Here is a 19,958-nt window from a genome sequence, read left to right as displayed (position 1 = left end):
AGTGGAACCAGCTGGACTCCACCCCCCACTAAGAGAATGTGACTCGAACCGAGGTAACTTCAGTTGGTTGTCCTATGAGGAGTTACTTATTGTAACTCAATTCGATTTCGTGTACGTATTTTACTTTTGAATTACTTTTCTGTATTTGTTACTCTGAACTTCTGTTTGTGGGAATGGATAAAATACGTTGGGAAAATGCGGACGAAAACAGTGACAAAGGAACGGTGAAGTGCAGACCGAGCCCGGCAACTAAGTCTGCAGCGGCAGCAGACGCGGGGCAATATATGTGCCAACATCCTAGACAGTTTGATAATATAAATGACAGTTGTAACATCTTGCTCTGTAGACCTAAAAATAAACAAAATCCGTGGTTTTAGTCCGCAAGCGAACTATACCGACCAATCGGCCGTCGCTTGTCGGGGAAGTTACTCTGTGGTCTAGTGGTCAGAGTTCCTGGTTACAGACCCAGAGGTCCCCGGTTCGATTCCCGGCGTTACCAGATTTTTTTTGAGAAGTAGTGGGTCTGGAAAGCGGTCCACTCAGCCTTGAGAGGATAACCGGGGAGCTATTCCAAGGAAATAGCGGCTCCGGTCTAGAATTCCGAAATTAAATGCCGTGGGGATTCGTTGCGCTGACCACCCGACACCCTCTATCCGCAAAAGTTGGTTCTATAGACCTAAGAGTGGCATAAATTAGTTTTCATACAAACACAACGACAGGGACATAAAACAAATCTAATCAATATATTTCAGAACTGACAATCATTGTTGTACTAAGAAATAACATCTGTACAATATGAAATGTACATCAGACGTACATTTGGCCTTAAGTACTCTTGAAATAGGGTTATGATATGAGGTTGAATTTCTAACAATTAATTTAGGGCCCTGTCGATATGGTAGATGGCATATTTTGTCTAAAAATTTCATAAAATAAAATATTAATATCTAATATCATAAAACAAATTTATGTTCAGCAACTGAATAATTACAGAAATGTGTATTAACCTTGAAACATACCAGTAATAAGAATATTACTTAACTTAATTACTCTTGCTTAATACGTAATTATATTGTTAAATCATTAATTATATAACGTAATTATTGGAGAGCCAGGACAGCTCAGTCAGTGCAGCGATACGCTACGGGCTGGACGGCCATGGTTCGATTCTCGACAGGGGCAAGAGGTCTTTCTCTTCCCCATAGCATCCATACCGGCTCTGGGGTCTACACAGCCTAATATCCAATTTATTATCCCCAGGGATAAAGCGGTCGGGGCGTGAAGCTGACCATTCCCATTTAGTGCCGAGGTGGAGAACAGTGGAGTTATACCTGCCCCCCCTCCATATGTCTTCACGGCGTGGTGCTCAATTCATTAAACACAGGGACAACTTCACCTTTTTATCTTAATTATTAACTTTTGACTTCGAGGACACTAAATGAAAAATTACTCGGGAGAGGTATGGTAGTTTCTAGAATTGTCGACTTCAAACGAAATTTTCTGTTCCTCCTCTATGACTATGCGGCAACACGCAGAAATATCCTGCTGCTTGTAACAGGTTTTCGATTTTTTTTTTTTTTTTACTAAACCAAAGAAGAATATGTCACGATAACGTTACACATTCCGTGGCGAGTAACGCATCTTCACTGCAGGTCACGGTGCAATTTCCCACATGCAAACAGAAAGTTGTTAACGACTTTGCACCTTGGTGTGTTCAAAGTCAAAGAAGGTGGAGGTCCTCAGACAAACAATTGCTTTATTCTCGTGATTCATACTTGCACATACAGCTCAGTATTCCAGGAACTCGAATACTGATTACGAGCCCAGAGCGAGAACTTATCTGGTTCTAATGATAACTCCACCTGTTCATTTCACAATCTTATTCTACAGCCCTATACTGGGATGAGGACTCCTTGGATGGGAGACCAGCACGCCGCAAGGCCGCTACCTACACACAGAACAACACAAACATAGTATAAACGCACACAGATATCCATACCTCGAGTGGGATTCGCACCCACGATCTCAGTGTTCGAGTGGGCGAAGACAGTTCATGCCTCAGATAGCGCGGCCACTGTGATCTGCAGTGCTAAAGTATTTATTTTTTCAGAGGCTTTTTCAGCCCACTCAGGGTCCAGGCTTCCTTTTTGCAGTTCCGTAATCATTTTTCACAGGCGGCGGAATTTCTTGGACGAGTGATCAGCCCGTCGCAAAACCGCTACCTACACAAACGCAGAATAAACGCACACGGATATCATGCTTTGAGTGAGATTCGAACCCACAATCCCAGCGTCCGGGCAAGTGAAGACAGTTCATCCCTCAGACCACGCGGCTAATGTGACCGAGTGCTAACAACAAACGAGAGTGTGGTTACGTGCGACTTTTGCTGGGCAACGGGCTTCTGGGAAAATTATCTCGAAGTACTTGAACTTCCCTTGCCAATCCTCATTGAAAACAACGTTCCACGTTCATTAAATGTGTAATGTAGTCGATACTGACAACCTCGTTCGATAAATTACATACCAAGGTACAGCCATATGGGATTAGTGGTAGACGAAGTGGCTCTGGGGCATGCTATCTCAGAGCAATTCGGTTTCCCTACAAATTCTCATTTCACCAACTGTTCCACGTTAATTAAGCATCTTGACCTTCGATGTTACATAATCTCGAATCTGATAACGCCGTTAAACAACCAACTTAAAAAATGCCAAGGTGTACTGGATCGTAGTCGTGTTCGTAAGAGGGAGTTTTTTTTATTGCTAGTGGAGTGGGATTAGGTCCCTTGTACTGCGGCCACTTCTGGCCCATTGTACCAGCCCAGGATGATACGTGAGGGTGATTGTGGAGCAATTGGTGGAATGAAGATTGGCAGGGCAAAACGAAGTACTCGGAGAAAACCTGCCCCAGCGCCACTTTGTCCACCACAAATCCCACTTGACCAGACCCGGGATCGATCCGGGCCGCCGCGATGGGAAGCCAGCGACTAACCGCTTAAGCTATGGCACGGCCCTAAGAGGGAGTTACCACTGTGTCTATGCACCAGCCCATGAAGGTGTGTTGGGGTCGTGGATGTAACTCTGCACACGTTCCAAAATTGGGCACTAAGCAAGCAGAGGTGAGTGATCAGATTCGTGGCTGCCCGCTTTCTCTCAGAAGGAATAGGTCAATGATTCGAACGGGCCCACAGCCGATCTGGACCTAGTGAAAAGGAAAGGGTCCATGCCTCTGTAGAGAATCAAACCCGCGTAAGGCTGACAGCCTCACTGCAATGTGAGCCGATTGTCTAGAAAATGTGGGAGCCTCGACGTCTCACAACCCTATGGGCCTACATGGCCTGTTACAGGGATCGCTTTACCTTACCTCCAGTCAAATGCTGTGATGGAAGTGTTTTAAAACATGCCACGGCCGTCCAATTTCTCGTACTTCCAAACGTACCATTCAGCGTCACCATGCCATTTTTTCATTCCAATCTATAATATATTACCAGTAATGTTGACAAATTGTAGATCAATAATCCACGAACTAGCCAGAACTGGTATTGACATAACGTCTCCAGAATAACAGAGTGCTACAGCAGTGTACTTACAGCGTGTCACATTTCTGAGTCACAATGTGTAAATGTTACTGGAGCAGCTAACGCAAGCAGATCGAACATATGACGCAACAGTACAGCGAGATTGTAAACGTGTATGCGTGTGTAATACATACAGTAGTTTACAAGCGCGTCATTTGCTGTTTTGTCTAGGCTACTTCAATGAATTGCATATTTGTGTACTGCGGATATTCCTGCAAAGCTAGTAACAGTGCATGGGGAAACCCACCCTCTCCAACAACAACAACAACAACAACAACAACAGTACAAATATCATACACCCCAGAACCGGAAACTTGTCGCCATATTGAAAAATATTTAAAATAAAATATGTTACTCCTTAAATGAAAAAAATCCTATGTAGTTCTGCCCGTATTCTCTACAATGGGCCACGTCTGGGAAAATCTAAAGGACAGGCAATAATGAGATGATATGAATGGAAATTCATCCTATAATTTCTATTAAAGTAAACCTACAGGCCGTGAAGGCATATAGGGCTGTGAGACGTCGAGGCTCCCACATCTTCTAGATAATCGGCTCACAGATGGGGGTAGGGTTCTCAGCCTTACGCGCCGGCCGGCCGCCCTTTACGCGCCACAAGGAGAATCCTGATAGTCATTTCTGTTAGAGCGTGTGTGGACCCCAGGGCCATAGTGAGGCTGGAAGGATTAGGTAAAGTGAAGAAAAAAACCCTTATCGGGACTTGAACCCGCGACCTTACGGCTTGTAGCATAGTTCCTCAACCAACTACGCTACTGCGTGTCCCACAATTTGTATTGGACTACGTAACACTAAATTTGAACAAAATCTTTTCGTTAGTGTCATATGAAACATGCATCACTACAGCCAAACAGACGAACATACCTCCCCATAACTAGTTCCACGGAGCAGACTGGGAGCCTGGATAGCTCAGTAGGTATAGTAACTAGGCCACAGGTTGGATAATCAATGAACAGGGTTCGATTCCCGACAGAGGCCAGCGATTTTTCTGTCCTCCACAGCGTCCAGACCAGCTCTGGGGTTTTCTGGGTCTGTTTCTCTAGGGGTAAAGCGGAAGGGGCATGAAGCTGACAACTCACCTCCAGATAGTTCCGAGGTCAAGGACCGTGGAGCTATACCTCCACTCCCCTATACATCTTTGTGGCTTGGTGTTTAATTAAGCGCGATGATGGAACAGATTCCTACATGACACACAAATATCGCTCAGTTCACCAAGAATTTTCCCGTCTTTTATGAGACCCAAGGGTCCGTTAAAGCATTCACAGGAGACCGTCACTGGTTCCTATGCATGCTGGATCTTGAGGTTTTCACACATTGGTGACAATAAAGAATATTATTTGGGGGGGGGATGTGATGCCGTTTAGTCTGGTATAAGCTTACGAAAATTTCGGAGGAACGTACTGCCTTCATCTTCAAGATCGATGCATAAGCCGAGCAAGAAGTACATAAGCACAGCAGAGCAGTGCGTTCCATAAGAACGCCAGGATATCCCTAGCAGCGGTACGGCACAGAAGAGCACATCCTTCTGCATTCATTATTATGCATTACTCCATGCAGAGAATGCAAGCAGCAAAGCTTATGCAATAAGATTTCCAAACGTCACTGCAACAGGCCGCCACCCACGTTTGCGCCTGCGTGCAACATAGCTCATGCTCTCACCTCGACCTCTCATTCGACAGCGGCACAAGGCACTACCGAACCTGAACTGCAGGGGCAAGCCGTACAGAGCAAGCCCGATGGGCCACGTATGCGACAGTAGCTACAGTAATGTTCAGAGGGCTACTTACTTGCTTACTTATGGAGCTGCGCCCTTCTTGAGAACCTGATAATTGTGCAGCTACTCAAGAAATTCCCAGCGTTCAATGGAACCCGAAAGTTCACTACCGTGTTCACAAGAGCCCTCCACTGGTCCCCCTCTATCCTGAGCCAGCTCTATCCAATCCATACCATCCCATCCTAAAGCTATCCCTGTAACAGGCCGTGAAGGCCCGTAGGGTCCATAGGGTTGTGAGACGTTGACGGTCCCACATTATCTAGACAATCGGCTCAAAGATGGCGGTAAGCCTTACGCGCCGGCAGCGCTTTATTCCCCAGGAAAGTTACTGAATTAATTCCTGGTACTCATTTCTGTTAGAGGCTGAGTCGACCACAGGGCCATAGTGCGGCTGGAAGGTTTAGGTCAATTGAAAAAAATCCAATGACCTCATCGGGAGTTGAACCCGCGGCCTTCCGGCTTGTAGCATAGTGTCCCAACTAACTACGCTACCGCGTACCCCCACCATCCCATTCTATCTCTCTAAAATCCATGCTAATATTGTCCACCCACCTACGTCTTGGTCTTCCCAGTGGTTTCCACGTTTTCCCACCAATATCCTACATACATTCCTCCTCTCTACCATTCGTGCTACATGTCCTGCTCATCTCATTCTCCTTGACTTGATCGTGTAATAAACACATGACGGTCAAAAAAATCAATGTCTTCACTGTGCTTCACAAATTAAGCACCACGCCATGAAGACGTGTGTGGCTGCGGAGGCACAAAGTCACCATTCATCAGCTTGACGCCCCGCCCGCTTTACCTCCAGAGACAGAACTCCTGGTATCCATTGGATAGGAGGCTGAGCGGGACCCAGAACCGATGAGGACGCCATGAAGTAGAGAAACAACTCTTGCCCTACCGGGAATCAAATTCCGACCTTTCAGTCGGTCACTGTACCGACTGAGTTATTCCGGCTGACAGTGAAAAACACCCAATTACATCACGTCGGTAGGCCTTTATTTGAGAAGTTTCAGGTTCGACTCTCGGATAAGTTATCAGGTATTTCGTGACATTCTCATCCTCCGTAGCCTTAATGCAGTCTGCTGCAGATTCCTTTCAGATACCTTCAAACTCATTACTCATGCTTAACCTGCGACACTGGTGCTGCTTCCGTCGCATTCCGAACACATCACAACGTCCTAATTTAATTTACTCTGCATTCCAAAGTAACAAACACTGACAGGTTAGGGAATTCGTGTATCACAAATAAACAGTCTACTTGTAGTCAAGTGCGCGGCAAGTCAACTGAGGCGGAAACGCTTGCAACTTGTATTCGGAAGATGTCTGGTTCGAATCCAAGCGAGGACACCAACTATCCCTAACGGAAGATTTTCGTCGTGAGTTCTGAGATCGGCAGGGCATGTGGCACGAAAGGGAGAAGAGGAATGCATATAGGATATTGGTGGGAAAGCCAGAAGGAAAGAGTCCACTGGAAAGACCAAGGCGTAGGTGGGTGTATAATACATTATAAGGGTCTTAGAGAAATAGAATGGGATGGTATGGGTTGGATTGATCTGGCTCAGGATAGGGAACCAGTGGAGGGTTCTTGTGAACACGGTAATATTCTTTCGGGTTCCATAAAATGTTGGGAGGTTTTTGAGTAGCTGCACAATTGGTGGCTTCTCAAGAGGGGCTCAGCTCCACGAGTGAGTGAGTCCATCCAAACAAATTCCGGAATAATATTTCAAATCAGGTCACGACCGTCTCGTACCCCATCAGTTGCAATTAATTACTCACTAATAATCTTTTCATTAGTCGCTATGAGTTCCTGACAGCGGCCATAAGTAAACAACAAAATAAAAATACTGTAGTACTGAGACACTGGTAGAGAAGCTACCTGTCGTTTAGAGATTCAGAATAGCCCCTGAACGTCTACATTAACAAAACTGTCACCGAAAAACAAACTGGCCGATATTTGTTAAACATCGATCTTCAAAGCAATTACACAGATACAGTAACGCGGACTGGAATCCCGAGCAAAGATGGCGATTTCTACAACATATCCAAGATGTTTAGCTCCCGTCTTCATTGAAAACTACATAGATATAGTGACATGGGATATGTAGACACCTGAAAAAGCCTGAGACTGTCTACAAGATATACCAGATGTTAGTTCCGGTCTTCATGGCAAACTACAAAGATACTGTGACATCGGAAATGTAGACACCTGAAAAAGCCTGAGACTGTCTACAAGACTGTTTCTTAACCGCTGGGTCGCGGCCCGGTACCGGGAACCTGGCATCAATTATACCGGAACCTCGTCTTATAAAAAGGAATTGACCAGGTCGCGGTCTCGCAAAGGTTGAGAACAATGATCCACAATATAGCCAAGACGTTTAGTTCTGGTTTTCATGGCAAACTACACAGGTATAGTGACATGAGAAATGTAGACACCTGAACAAAATTGGCACTGTCTACAACACATCAAGAATTTTTTATCTCTTTTTTTTTTTTTTTGCAATCTGTAGAAAGTTACAATAAGCAAACTGTGGAATCATATAATATTGACTTGCAGGAGGCTACTCATTAGTAGACGCCTTTCGTATAATAATCAATAGATTAGTTGTGTTTGCAGGAGTAGAACTTACATCTAACTTACATCTATAACCTCAATCTAGCTTATAAAGTAAATATAATGCCTAGAATCTGCCTGGCAGAGCATTTGGCGCGAAGCGTTTTGAACAAAACTGCTTTAGTGCGAACACGTGTATTCATCAGTAGACGAAAGAGCGGACTCAAGAGAACCAGTGCCAATTAACAAGGTGCAAGGAAGTGGGTAGCTGAAAGTTAACTCGAGCCGCCGCAAGTTATTTTCAGTAATTTACAAGTGCGCAATAATGGATTACGCAGTCTAGACAAGTGGATACAAATGTCTATGCCAATTAACAAGGGCAGATTCCCGTTCGAAAGAAACAAGCTCGCCCTCGCTGAGTATACAAAAGACGAAACAAACACAATGTGATTTATTGCTCGCTCTCGAAGGTACGGATCTGAACATAAAACTTATGACACGGGTGTTTCGAGATGAGCACACACTACCATAACATGTGTGATGAAGATACACACGGGAAAACCCACTCTAAATTAAGAACTCAAACTGGAAGACGAAGGAAAGGTGTATTTGAGGTTCTCATGGCAGCATCCGGTGAAAGTCAACCAACGTTTCGAAGGAAAATTGCCTCCATTTTCAGGACGGAAGTGTAAAAAAAAGCAAAAAATCATCACGAAGCTGGCAGCAAGCAGTGCTGCTACCTACTTCATGTTGCTTTCATGCTGGTTCCGAAACGTCAGTTCAATTTCACCAGTCTACACGTCATCATATCCCGGAAGATGGAAACTCCTCACGGGTTCGTTGACCATAAATTTTTGAGCAGAATCAGACTTAAAAGAAATTGAGCTATTAAACAATTTCTTAGTTGCTTCTATGTGACAGCTTTGCTCCAGTCTGGCACTGACACTCGAGTATCCAGGCTGGACGAGAAATAAATTTCCCCGGATAATCGGAAATCCCGATAATCAGTAAAAGGTACATGTAACTAAGCTGTAAATTTGGATTTATAAAACGACACATATAAGTAATTTACTCGAATGCTGTGTGTAGATACCCGTACGGGAGTGTAGTTTTCTGGGAAACTCCTCTACCGTTTCTACACATCACACGCGAAATAAAACCGTCTTCCTTTGTTTGTATTCATCCCATTTGAAAATAAAAAGCAACTTCACATGAAGTTTATCTTTAGGCATTGGACTCGTTAATTTTATAAACAAGTCTACCGGATAACCCGCCCTGGGTTAATCGGGAGTTAACCGCAATTAAAGTTTCTCTGCCTTTACTCTTAAGGGGCGTCCACATTACTCGTGCTGTGCTCATGCTCGTGTGTAATGTAGCCGATATGACAAGTCACGAGACAAGCAAATTTAAAAACTATAGCCAATAAGTTAAAATACGACTACAGCCTATACACACTACGAGTAAATATACGGATCTTCACGCGCCGAAGCCTGGCGAGCAACTGAAATAGTGTGGACGAAGAATTACTAGCACAAGTAAAAGCCAGACGAGTCTCCCGACGAGCAGGAACGCGAGCAAGAACACGAGCACGAGTAATGTGGACGCGCCTTTAGATCATCTGCTTACCACTATCTAAAGATATTCTTTATTTTTCTTTCTTATATTTGTGTTTTACTGATCACAGTGGCCACCTGTTCTAAGGCATGAATTGTCTTTGCTCGCTCGAACGCTGGCATAATGGGTCCGAATCTCACTCAAGGCATGGTTGTCTGTGTTATGTGTGTTTATTATATGTTTGTTTGTGTTGTTATGTGTGTAGGTAGCGGCCTTGCGACGGGCTGATCCCCCGTCCAAAGAGTTCCACCAATTGTGTATAGATCAAAAAAACTGAAAAAGCGGCCAAGGCCCTGCGGTGTAAGGCATGAACTGTCTTCGCCAGCTCGAACACTGGGATCATGGGTTCGAGTCTCACTCAAGGCTTGGATGTTTGTGTGCGTTTATTCTGTATTTGTGTTGTTCTGTGTGTAGGTAGAGGCTTTGCAATGATCTGATCCCCCGTCCAAGGAGTCCTTCCGTCTGTGTATAGATTAAGAAACTGAAAAGAGGCGAAGGTTCACAAGGGCTGTAGAGCCATAGCTGGATGTTTGTTTTAACCTAATAAATTAGCATGCACCATAAGAAGGCACAAAGATCTCTGTTTCAAAACAATCTAATTAGGACATATATCAGATACAGAAGTTACACAGATTCTACATAAAACACGTTTCCCTGCAAAGTATAGCAATATTATTGTTTGAATTGATATCAACATCTTTCATACCCTACATGAGCTCAACACTGGTTGTAACTTCAGATCTGTCTCGCTTCTGCAAATTTCGTGGGTGGAACCACAAGTTCTAGCTTCCGAAATCAAACAGTATTAGTTTCATAAGTCTGTTCCATTTTGTTCACGATTTGTTATATATAAATATTTACATTAATTGCCTGTCTCCAGTTCGAAAAAACCTAACATCTGCGTCACATTTTAATACCCAGCGCAAAGCAAATGAAATTACAGAATTTTATTTTGTTTAAGGGAAGAGAGACACAATTTTAAGTTCAATGTTTATATGAGAGTATTCGTCTCCTGGCATGGTTCTGACCCCCATGTACCGAAAATGAGTAAATATGCCAAGAACACAGGCGTAAGACTCAAATCTATCATGACACTTCAGTGCTAGTGTACTGAATGTGTACTGAATGTGCTAACCGGTACGTGAATTATCTGGTAGTTCGTTCGGTGACTTTTCACGGACGCTGACGCGTTTTGCGTCATCCGAACTGGAGGAAGTTCCATTGTCGTCAGTGCATATATATGGGTAATTAATAACAGCGAATATTTGCACAAGTAGAAACAAGCATTCCCTTTTAACCTTGTGGAACGAATTATATTAGGAGTCTTATTAAACAGTTAGGCTTACATCATATGATTGGGGCATCGACATTGTATGCGATAGAATGGGGCCCATCAACTGAAAGAAGGGCCCCAGTTGGCACGAAAAATAGTCTAAGGCATGAACTGTCTTCGCTCGCTTGGACGCTGCGATCGTGGGTTCAGAACCCACTTAAGGCATTCATGTTTGATGTGTGTGTGTTTATTCTGTGCTTAGGTAGGGGCCTTGAGACTGGCTAATCACTCGTCCAAGGGGTCCTATCGTCTGTGAAAAATAATTACTGAACTGAATAAGAGACCTGGGCCCTGAATTGTCTTCAAGTGTTATTGGGAAAAGAAATTACGAAAAAATAAACGTCAGTCTCTGTACATGTACTCAAGTGTACAATGTACTATAATGCGGACTACACTACGTCATAAGTCTAGTGTACAGTACAGCCAAGGTTCCGGAGGACTAAATTCGTGAAAACTTTATTACGGACGCTTACAGCAAGACGTCTGTTTCGGTCACTTCCCTTGGAACAGGGCGTTGGATTCACTGAATTCCGGTTCAACTGTTTCTTAGCGGCATTAATAAAGCAAATTTGTCCCTGTGCTTAACTAATTATACTCCACGCCATAAAGACGCATGGGAGAGTTGAGGCTTCTGGCCCCTGAGCCGGTGTGAACACCGTGGATGAAAAAAACTCTCTTGCCTCTACCGCCGGGAACTGAACCCCAGGCATCCAGCCAGTAGAGTAGCCCACCGCCATATCGACTGATCTATCCCGGTTCCGTTACTGATAGCAGGGAATAATTTAGGTGCGCTGAAATAATGAACAATTTAGCAGAGACAAATAAAATGCGTAAATGAAGCTGATAATCAGTTGACACGTGAGAAGAAGCGAAATTTATACATAATGTATATTTTTATTGTCGCCGACTCAAATGCTTGTCTTCATAATTTCTGTTTTTTTAATAAATGCAACCAGTTCCTGAAAGAGGTGATAAGGAGCCCGATCCAGTCAAAAATACAGGACCCCCACCCCACTCCGAGAGCCATGTAAATGTAGGAACACATTTAATGAATAATAGAGAAAGCAGATTATCTAACGTTTATTAAAATATAATTTTATTTATGTAATAATAATGATTTACGGAATTCCCACAATGTTCCTTACTTACTACAATTTTCAAAACCAAATGGGAGTATATTCTGGGCCCCTCCTAAGCCAAGTACCCCTCCACTCCATATATTTCCCGATGTCTGAATTCAGAATATGTAATTTAAACATTATTTCTACTGAAGTCGTCAAACTGTACTTATTACGAAGAAAAACAAAAACTAAATAACGTCATTCGACCTTCAATTGTTTATGAGGGTCATTCAATGGGAAATATTTCTGTGAGGCACTCAGGGTCTACCATAACCGCTAACACTTGCCCTGCGATTCAAAAACAGAAGTGCGGTCTCTGTCTAAACGGCACTGCCCTTTTGACCTTCAAGGATATAACATTATAGACACGTGACATGCAATCAAACAGTATTTCGATATGGTGAGAGACAAGGTTCGGTAAAACCTTAAAGTTTATTTTAAACGTGTTGTCTACATTAACCCTTTACAGCCCAGTGTTACCGCCCGCTGTACCACAATAAAACTTTGCATTCTGCTCATACAATGCCTTTATGTGCTTCGTATGGTTTTTCACAATAAACAGCGATTGTTTTACTAACAGAACTAACTCGCTGACTTTTGCAGCGGAGACGGAAAGTGTTTCCTGTGAAGTACGCACTGAACTTTCACGTAAATTCCGCCCTAATGTACATGTGATCAATGTTAAATCCAAATTTTACTTTAAAGCATCTCTTACAACGCTGATATCAAAATTAATTCCGATGATACACACCAAAGCCCCGGCTCAACTTCTTTCCCCTGCTCATAATAAAGTCCATTTTCTAACACTTTAATATTTTCACTCCCTACTCATTTCTTTTTCACAGGCTCTACAGCCCCCTTGGGCCCTGGCCTCTGGTATTTCAATTTCATGATAATTTTACAGACGGTAGGACTCCTTGGACGAGTGATCAGCCAGTCGCAAGGCCTCTACCTAAACACAGGACAACAGAAACACAGAATAAACACATACACACACCTAACATCCATGTCTTGTGTGGGACTCGAACCCACGATCCCGGCTTCCGAGAAAGCGAAGACAGTACATGCCTTAGATGGCTCGGCTACCGTGACCGGATCTTAAATATTTGTCCTCTCTTAAATGTACAACTAACAAAAGGACGAACGGGTACTGCCTGGGAACCTTCAAAACTAGAAGGAAAAAATTCTTGATGCCCCCACCCACTTTAAATGTAATGTCTCTCTCTCCCTCACCCAAACTTTCTCTTTAAAACAGTTAAGAGAACATAAATCATCAGTTTTTCATCACATTTTATTACTTTAAATTTGTTAATACCTTTCCGCTCGGCGTCTGTCCGGCTGTATTCTCCTGGCGCTCCGTCTTGAATGCGTCTTAGTTGAAGAACGCCGACGTCTGTTGTTTGTGGCATCGGATAACTGTGTGTTTGCGGTGGCGGGATTAGCTGATGACACACCTGAGCGATTGCCTGGTTCGCTTACATTCGATTGCGCTCGACACGACTGGCAGATGAGAATTTTGTCGCGAAAGAGCGACCATAGGAGAAGGGAGAGCGTGAGCATGTCTCCGGGTCAAATGGGGCCAAACAGGGGTGATCAAATGTGCTATGATTCCGTCATACTTAGGGGTTACTTACACATGTTCTTGGCTGTACGTCTATACATGCTGCATGATGTTGATGCGAAATGAACTCTGGCAGTGGATTAATAATTTCTTGAATTAAATTCATCTCATAATCAGAGTCACACGGATAAGGGCTCATCGCGTTACACCGCAAGACTTTAAATGGGGTTCAGCCCTTAAATTAAAAATAAACATCCAACGCCATTATCGGATATCCTATGAATTTTAGTATCAATTTCGTTTTAAATCTTTCAAAGACAAGCGTTAATTTTAAAGCAAATAATTCCGTCTAGTAGTGCAAATTTGCACTAACAAGTTTCCTTGATACCTAACATTTGTTCTGTCACACATACTAACTTGACATCCGCTTCTCCTATTTAGTTACAAAAAAAAAAAAAAAAACAAAAAAACAATTACTTTAAAATATTCATGTATGTCATCCGAAACGAACACAATTAATTTAATTACACTAAACTACTATTATAATTTATTTCAGTGATCTACCTTGGTGGACAATCTAATGACATTTTAACGGAATTTTAAGTATAATATATTTAGAAACACGAGTTATGCCACAAGATGAACTGAAATATGCAATATGGCATCCCTGTGCATTAAACAGCCACCTGTAGGAATTCATACGCAAATTTGAGACGGTGTCTGACATTACATAATGCTTCCTTCTGTATTCTTTCGATGAAAGTAATGCTGTTTTGGGGGTGGATTTACGAGTTTATATATTTTAAATAGTGACTTCTGTTATCACCCTCAATGATGTGTTAACATTTTTCTGTGTTTATATTTCGCTGTAAGTAGATACAAATGATACGATTACAGTAAGAATATCTCCGATCACGCGCAACACTCCATTATCATGGACGTTGACCGCCAAAATTTATCACACGCGGCAAACACAACGAGGCACGCACTTAACACTGAGCGAACACAAATCCATGCGTAAGATTGTCACGTACAGAAGACAGGAAAACACTTATTACAGCCCACAAACTTGCAATCACTGGTCACTGACTCACTCACACTAATTTACAACTCGGTTTCATTAAACTATTACACAAAAATGTTTCACACAGATCACTACTTGGTAGCGAATGAAGGACACAACAAGTCGTACACATATGGGCGAACCAAATATCCACAGAGTACTTTGAGAGGGGAAGGGGACGTTGAGGGCAGAGGGGAGCGAGCTAAAATGCTTGGGCATGTAAGACCACCGCGCACATGCGCCGGCTCGCTCTCTCTCGCTCTCTCTCACTCCCACTCTTTCTGTCGCTATAATCCCCTCTCCGCCATTTTTCAATGTCTCGTTCCTTCTCACTTCACGTCCCTCTTCCGCACTCCCTCTACTAATTTATTCTCTACTTCACTTTTGTTAATCTCTCTCCCCTTATGAATCGCTCCTCAGAACCAGTCCCGTTACACTCAAGTATTTCACGTTCAACGTAAAAAGAAGCCATTACGTTTTGCGTTGGTGAAAGAATACAGTATTTCTAGTGACAGAGGCGTCATGGGTGATAGTGGGAGAGGCCTAGGGATGCATGTGAAACAGGGATAATCGCAATTAAATTGTCGTGTCTTTTTAAACGCAAATACATTAACATCGCCAGGTGGACGTGACACGCGCAGACAAAAGGATCCGACAGATGGCCTTGTGTTGTCTTCTGCCCGTTTACTTATTTATTCACTTTCAAATCTGTTTGTAGGGGTCAGTACAGACATACTACTTCATTTAACATTTTAAAACATACTGGTAATTATATGTATCACAAGCTTTATTTTTTCCTTGGCACTACAGCCCCAGTGGGCCTAGGCCTACCTCCATGAACTTCACTTCGGTTTTTCTAGATCTTACACATTCGGTAGGACTCCTTGGGCGCATGATCAGCTCGTCGCAAGGCCTCTACCTGTACACAAACACAGAAAAACGCACACACACAAAATAAACATCCATGCCCTGAGTGGGAACCACGTGCTTTAGCATGAAAATATTCTACATTTTACTCACAGAGTTTATTTGTGTATTCACAATAAACAGCGATTATTTCCGTGAATACTGTGACATGACGGCTGAAAGCTGAACAGTGGTGCCGGATCGGACGTCCATTGCTGAGCAACAGTTCGGTAAACATATTCTGGAGGTAATGCAGTCAACAGTAGAACCTCTGTTGCTTAGTAGCAGGCTGCTACGTTTCATAGCAACGGACAAAATAAATAATAACAGAGTGAGCGACTTGGTGAGCTATATTCGATCTGCAGGGAAATTAGTTCAGTCCAGGAGGTTTCTTTAGTGTAAAATTCTTCATACGGCGTCCGTCAGAACGACAGTCAGTTCAGTGTGTCAGCTGCTATAAATGACTGCAATTGTAAATAAATGCCAATAAACACAATCATCAATTCTAGAACCCATTATTATTAGTCACGCTAACTCCTAACATGTGACAATTCCATTAACCGGCTGGTCTTTGTTGCGGAGACGTAATGTGTTTCCTGTGAGGTACGAACGGAATTTGTTTATATTATTTAGAAGAACTATAAACTTTCAGACGTACCTGTACCATACTGATGAGCGGGCACTGCCTGTGAACCTTCAAACTCGAATAATTCTTCTCCCCCCCCCGACCACACTTACTCTCTCGTCGTGTCTACCTTAGGTCACAAGTCATTTTGCTGGGAGACTACAGGTGGGATAATGCAACGGCACGTAAGTTCGGGAAACGTTAGGAAACTGTCATGTTTCTGTTTACCGTGCTGCTGGCGTTCATGAAGAGGTTTTCGAGCTCTGGGAGTGCTTGCCACTGCTTAGTTCAGCATCCCTTATCGTCCAGCACGTATAACGAACAGCGGTAGAACTCCCTGAAACTTAATCAAGTTTTCTGTTTCTGTACGGCTTCAGAGAAATCTTACATTTCTCTGAGCAGTTCTGGCATCAGATCGTATAGTGAACAATACGCCTATCATAACAGTTCACTGCAAAGAAGTGAATCGACTGATTTGGTTCTTTCTGTGTTCTACTTCAATAAAATATTGAGCAAAACAGACAGGTCCACTTTTCTCTGAAATAGGACACACGGTAGTGTAGTTGCTTGCGACACTATGCTAGAAGCCGGAAGTTCGCGGGTTCGATTCCCGATTAGGTCACTGTATTTTTTCAATTGACCTTATCCTTCCAGCCGCACTATGGCCTGGGGTCTACTCAGCCACTAACATAAATTAGTACCCGGAATATTCCTGGGGGTTAAAGGGCGGCCGGTGCGTAAGGCTGACAAACTCACAGCCATCTTTGAACCACACTGTCTAGAAAATATGGGAGCTTCGAAGTCTCACAACCCTATGGGCCTACAAGGCCTATTACAGGGATAGTTTTACCTTTTTTATATGTAAGACAACAGAGCCCTAAGTGTCAAATCATTTTTATCTGAATTCACTGAGGAATTAGTAACACACTCTAATATTATTTCCTCGTGAATTCCATTTTAATCAACATAGTCTCATTTAAGTTAAGATTTTTCATTTTGTTTGTTGGAATTATATTAACTGAAGTAAGAATATTTCTTATGAAAGTTATAGCGTGTTATCTATGCTAATGAAACAATTTCCGCGGGTTTACTGACACGAAAATGAACCTTCAGGTCCCGTAAAAGGCGGAGATATTGATCCATGGGTCTATTTGCTTGACAAACGATTTTAAATCTGTTACGCCTTAACGCATTTTTATATTCCTCTGACTGGGATGCAATCTGAAAACTGTGCTTGAGCGTATCAAACTTAGGTAGGCCGCGTCAAGACATGTAACAGTCAAGAAATGGTGTCTGCGACATGACGCAAAGAAAGGAGAACAGTTTAAACGAATGAGATTATGAAAACCGCCGCACACCAGTCTGAGTCATGACGTAAGCATCATGACTCAGACCGGTGTGCGGCGGTTTTCATAATCTAATTCGTTTCAACTCTGCTTCTTTCTTTACGTCATGTCGCAGACACCATTTCTTGACTGTTACCTGTCTTGACGCATGCCGGTGTGCGGCCTAACTTAATCAACTTGAAAAGACAAAAAGCGAATCCTAGGCACTGTTATCATTGTGACAGGCCTAATACTGCAATTCAGAAACGCGCTGCAAATGTAACTTAAATAAAATTCTGTCCTGTACTTCAATGCGAAGAACAAAACAGACACGCTTCGGTGTAGAAGATGATTCCAGAGCAAGACGCAACTGGGTTCAGCATACTGGAAAGTGAGGCTGCTACAGGGGATTTATATCGTGACAATGGTAAGACATATAGCACGCATGAGAGATGACACATTCATACAATAAATCAGTCAGAATATCTGGAGGGATCAGACAACTTAGAAGACCTAGGCGTAATATACGAGATTCTGTATTTCAGCATCCCGTTGCAATTGTTCAAATGTGCGTCCATTGTTTATCTTCCGTCAAAATTGCAACACACGCTGTGGAGGAAGCACACACAAACCAGGAACATTTGGGTACAAAAAGTAAACAAACATAATATAATAATAATAATAATAATAATAATAATAATAATAACAAATATAAAGCAACATTAGTATAGGAATTTATAAATTACAGATGGCAGTCAGAAACTGAAAGTAGACCACGAACGTGAGGGGCAAGCTGCCGAGAAAAACACTTTGATACTTTTACGAAAATGACGACACCCCGGGTGATGTGAAATGATTTTTAAAGGATTTTATCTCGTTTTACTTAAGAAGACTACAGCGTGTGGTTTTAACACGAATTAAAACAGTGTAGCAGTTTTTAACAGTTTTGGTAAAATATGTGTAAAATAAAAAACACCTGAAGATGGTCGTTTGAGGCCGAAACATGCAAAAAAAATTTAAAAAGTGTTGCAATTTTGACGGAAGATAAACAATAGACGCAAGTAATATATGAGGGTCATATTAAAATGAACCTTAAAGACATGGAGGGTGAAGATGTAAAATGGATTCATCTGGCTCAGGACAGGGCCCAGTAGTGACCTCTGTCAACATGGAAATAAATCTTTGAACTATTTTGAAGATGGATAATTTCTTTAGCAGCGGACATAAAGTTACAATCTCCATGGAGCTGAGTCCTTTATGAGAAACCGCCAGTCGCTCAGCTACTCAAGGATTTCTCGAAGTTTTATGAAACCCGAAGGTTCAGTACCGTGCTCACAAGCGTCCTCCACTGGCTTCTATCCTGAGCCAGATCAATCCAGTGCATACCACCCCATACTTCCTCTCTAAGATCCATTTTAATAATATCCACTCACCCACGTCTTTGTCTTCCCAGTGGTCTCATTCCTTTGACTTTGCCACCAATGTCCTATATGCTACTAATGTCATTACTACTAGTGTTAATAGTACTACTACTACTGCTGCACTGCCTGCCACCACCATTACTACTACTACTATTACCAGTAGTACTGTGGAACCGGGATAGCGACTGGCTACAGGTTGGATGACCGAGAGGTCGGCGTTCAAGTCCCGGTAGGCGTAAGAATTTTCACTTCGCCATGTCGTCCAGACCTGTTCTGTAGCCCACGCAATTTGCTTTCCAATGGGTATAGGGGGCTCTTTCACCGGGAACAAAACAGCATCGGGGCGTGAAGCTGACCACTCACCTTCAACTAGTGCCGAGGTCAAGAAAACGTGGATCTATACATCCACTCCCCTATACGTCTTTATGGGTAGTGTTTAATTAGTTAAGCACAGGGAAAATTTCACCTTCTTTTACCTTTTATCAGTAATACTATTGCTACTATTGCCACTGCTATTGACAGGAGATGTTAGCCGCGGTAGTACACATGTTTATTGCAGTTTACAACAGTCCCTCAAAGAAAATTCAGGACTAAATTGGCCTGTGATCATTTCCTCCAGTGTCCTTTGTAACTCGTTATTCAGGACATGGATACAATGTTTCATTCGACGTCAGAGAGCTTCGGCAGATGACACACAGCGGGCAACAGAGCGCAGTGCCTACACATTAACCAGAAGAGTTACCAGCTAATAGATTTTCTTCCAGGTTGTGCTTGAAGCAAGGCAAGCCGTGCGTGTTTAAAAAAAAGAGCCAACAATATTGATTTCGTCGCGAGGAACAGAGACCGCGAGGCAAGGGGTGGAAAATCAGTTTTGCTGGACTGGGCCGCTTCGAAGTGACCATGAGCTGAAGAAACCCTTAAGACCGTGACTGCAGGTTAAAACTTGTTAAGGAAACCGTACGTTATTCGCTGTTACTAAACTCACTTCATATAAAACTCCATGGAGTAGACCCTCCTTAAGAAGCCGAAACTCACTCAGCTATGAAGAAAGTCGTCTTCTTGGATG

At 42.9% G+C, this 19,958-nt stretch overlaps 1 protein-coding gene across 6 annotated transcripts in view; it reads right to left on the bottom strand.

The window, feature by feature from the left end:
- The window catches only part of LOC111875623 (cAMP-specific 3',5'-cyclic phosphodiesterase), a 796,526-nt gene that overhangs the window by 437,824 nt on the left and 338,744 nt on the right, over positions 1-19,958 (bottom strand). The window contains exon 1 of one of the 6 annotated variants that reach the window (XM_033755882.1): positions 13,307-13,693. The exons of the other annotated variants lie outside the window; for them this stretch is intronic. Coding sequence (XP_033611773.1) covers positions 13,307-13,551 — 245 coding nt within the window. The 5' untranslated portion in view covers positions 13,552-13,693. Of the gene's footprint in view, positions 1-13,306; positions 13,694-19,958 lie in introns of those variants that run through there. 6 annotated transcript variants of the gene reach the window in all.

Source organism: Cryptotermes secundus, unplaced genomic scaffold (assembly GCF_002891405.2).
Source record: "Cryptotermes secundus unplaced genomic scaffold, Csec_1.0 scaffold141, whole genome shotgun sequence".
Classification (NCBI taxonomy): domain Eukaryota; kingdom Metazoa; phylum Arthropoda; class Insecta; order Blattodea; family Kalotermitidae; genus Cryptotermes; species Cryptotermes secundus.
The sequence above is the reverse complement of the archived record's forward strand: the minus strand, read 5'-3'. Positions and strand labels throughout refer to the sequence as shown.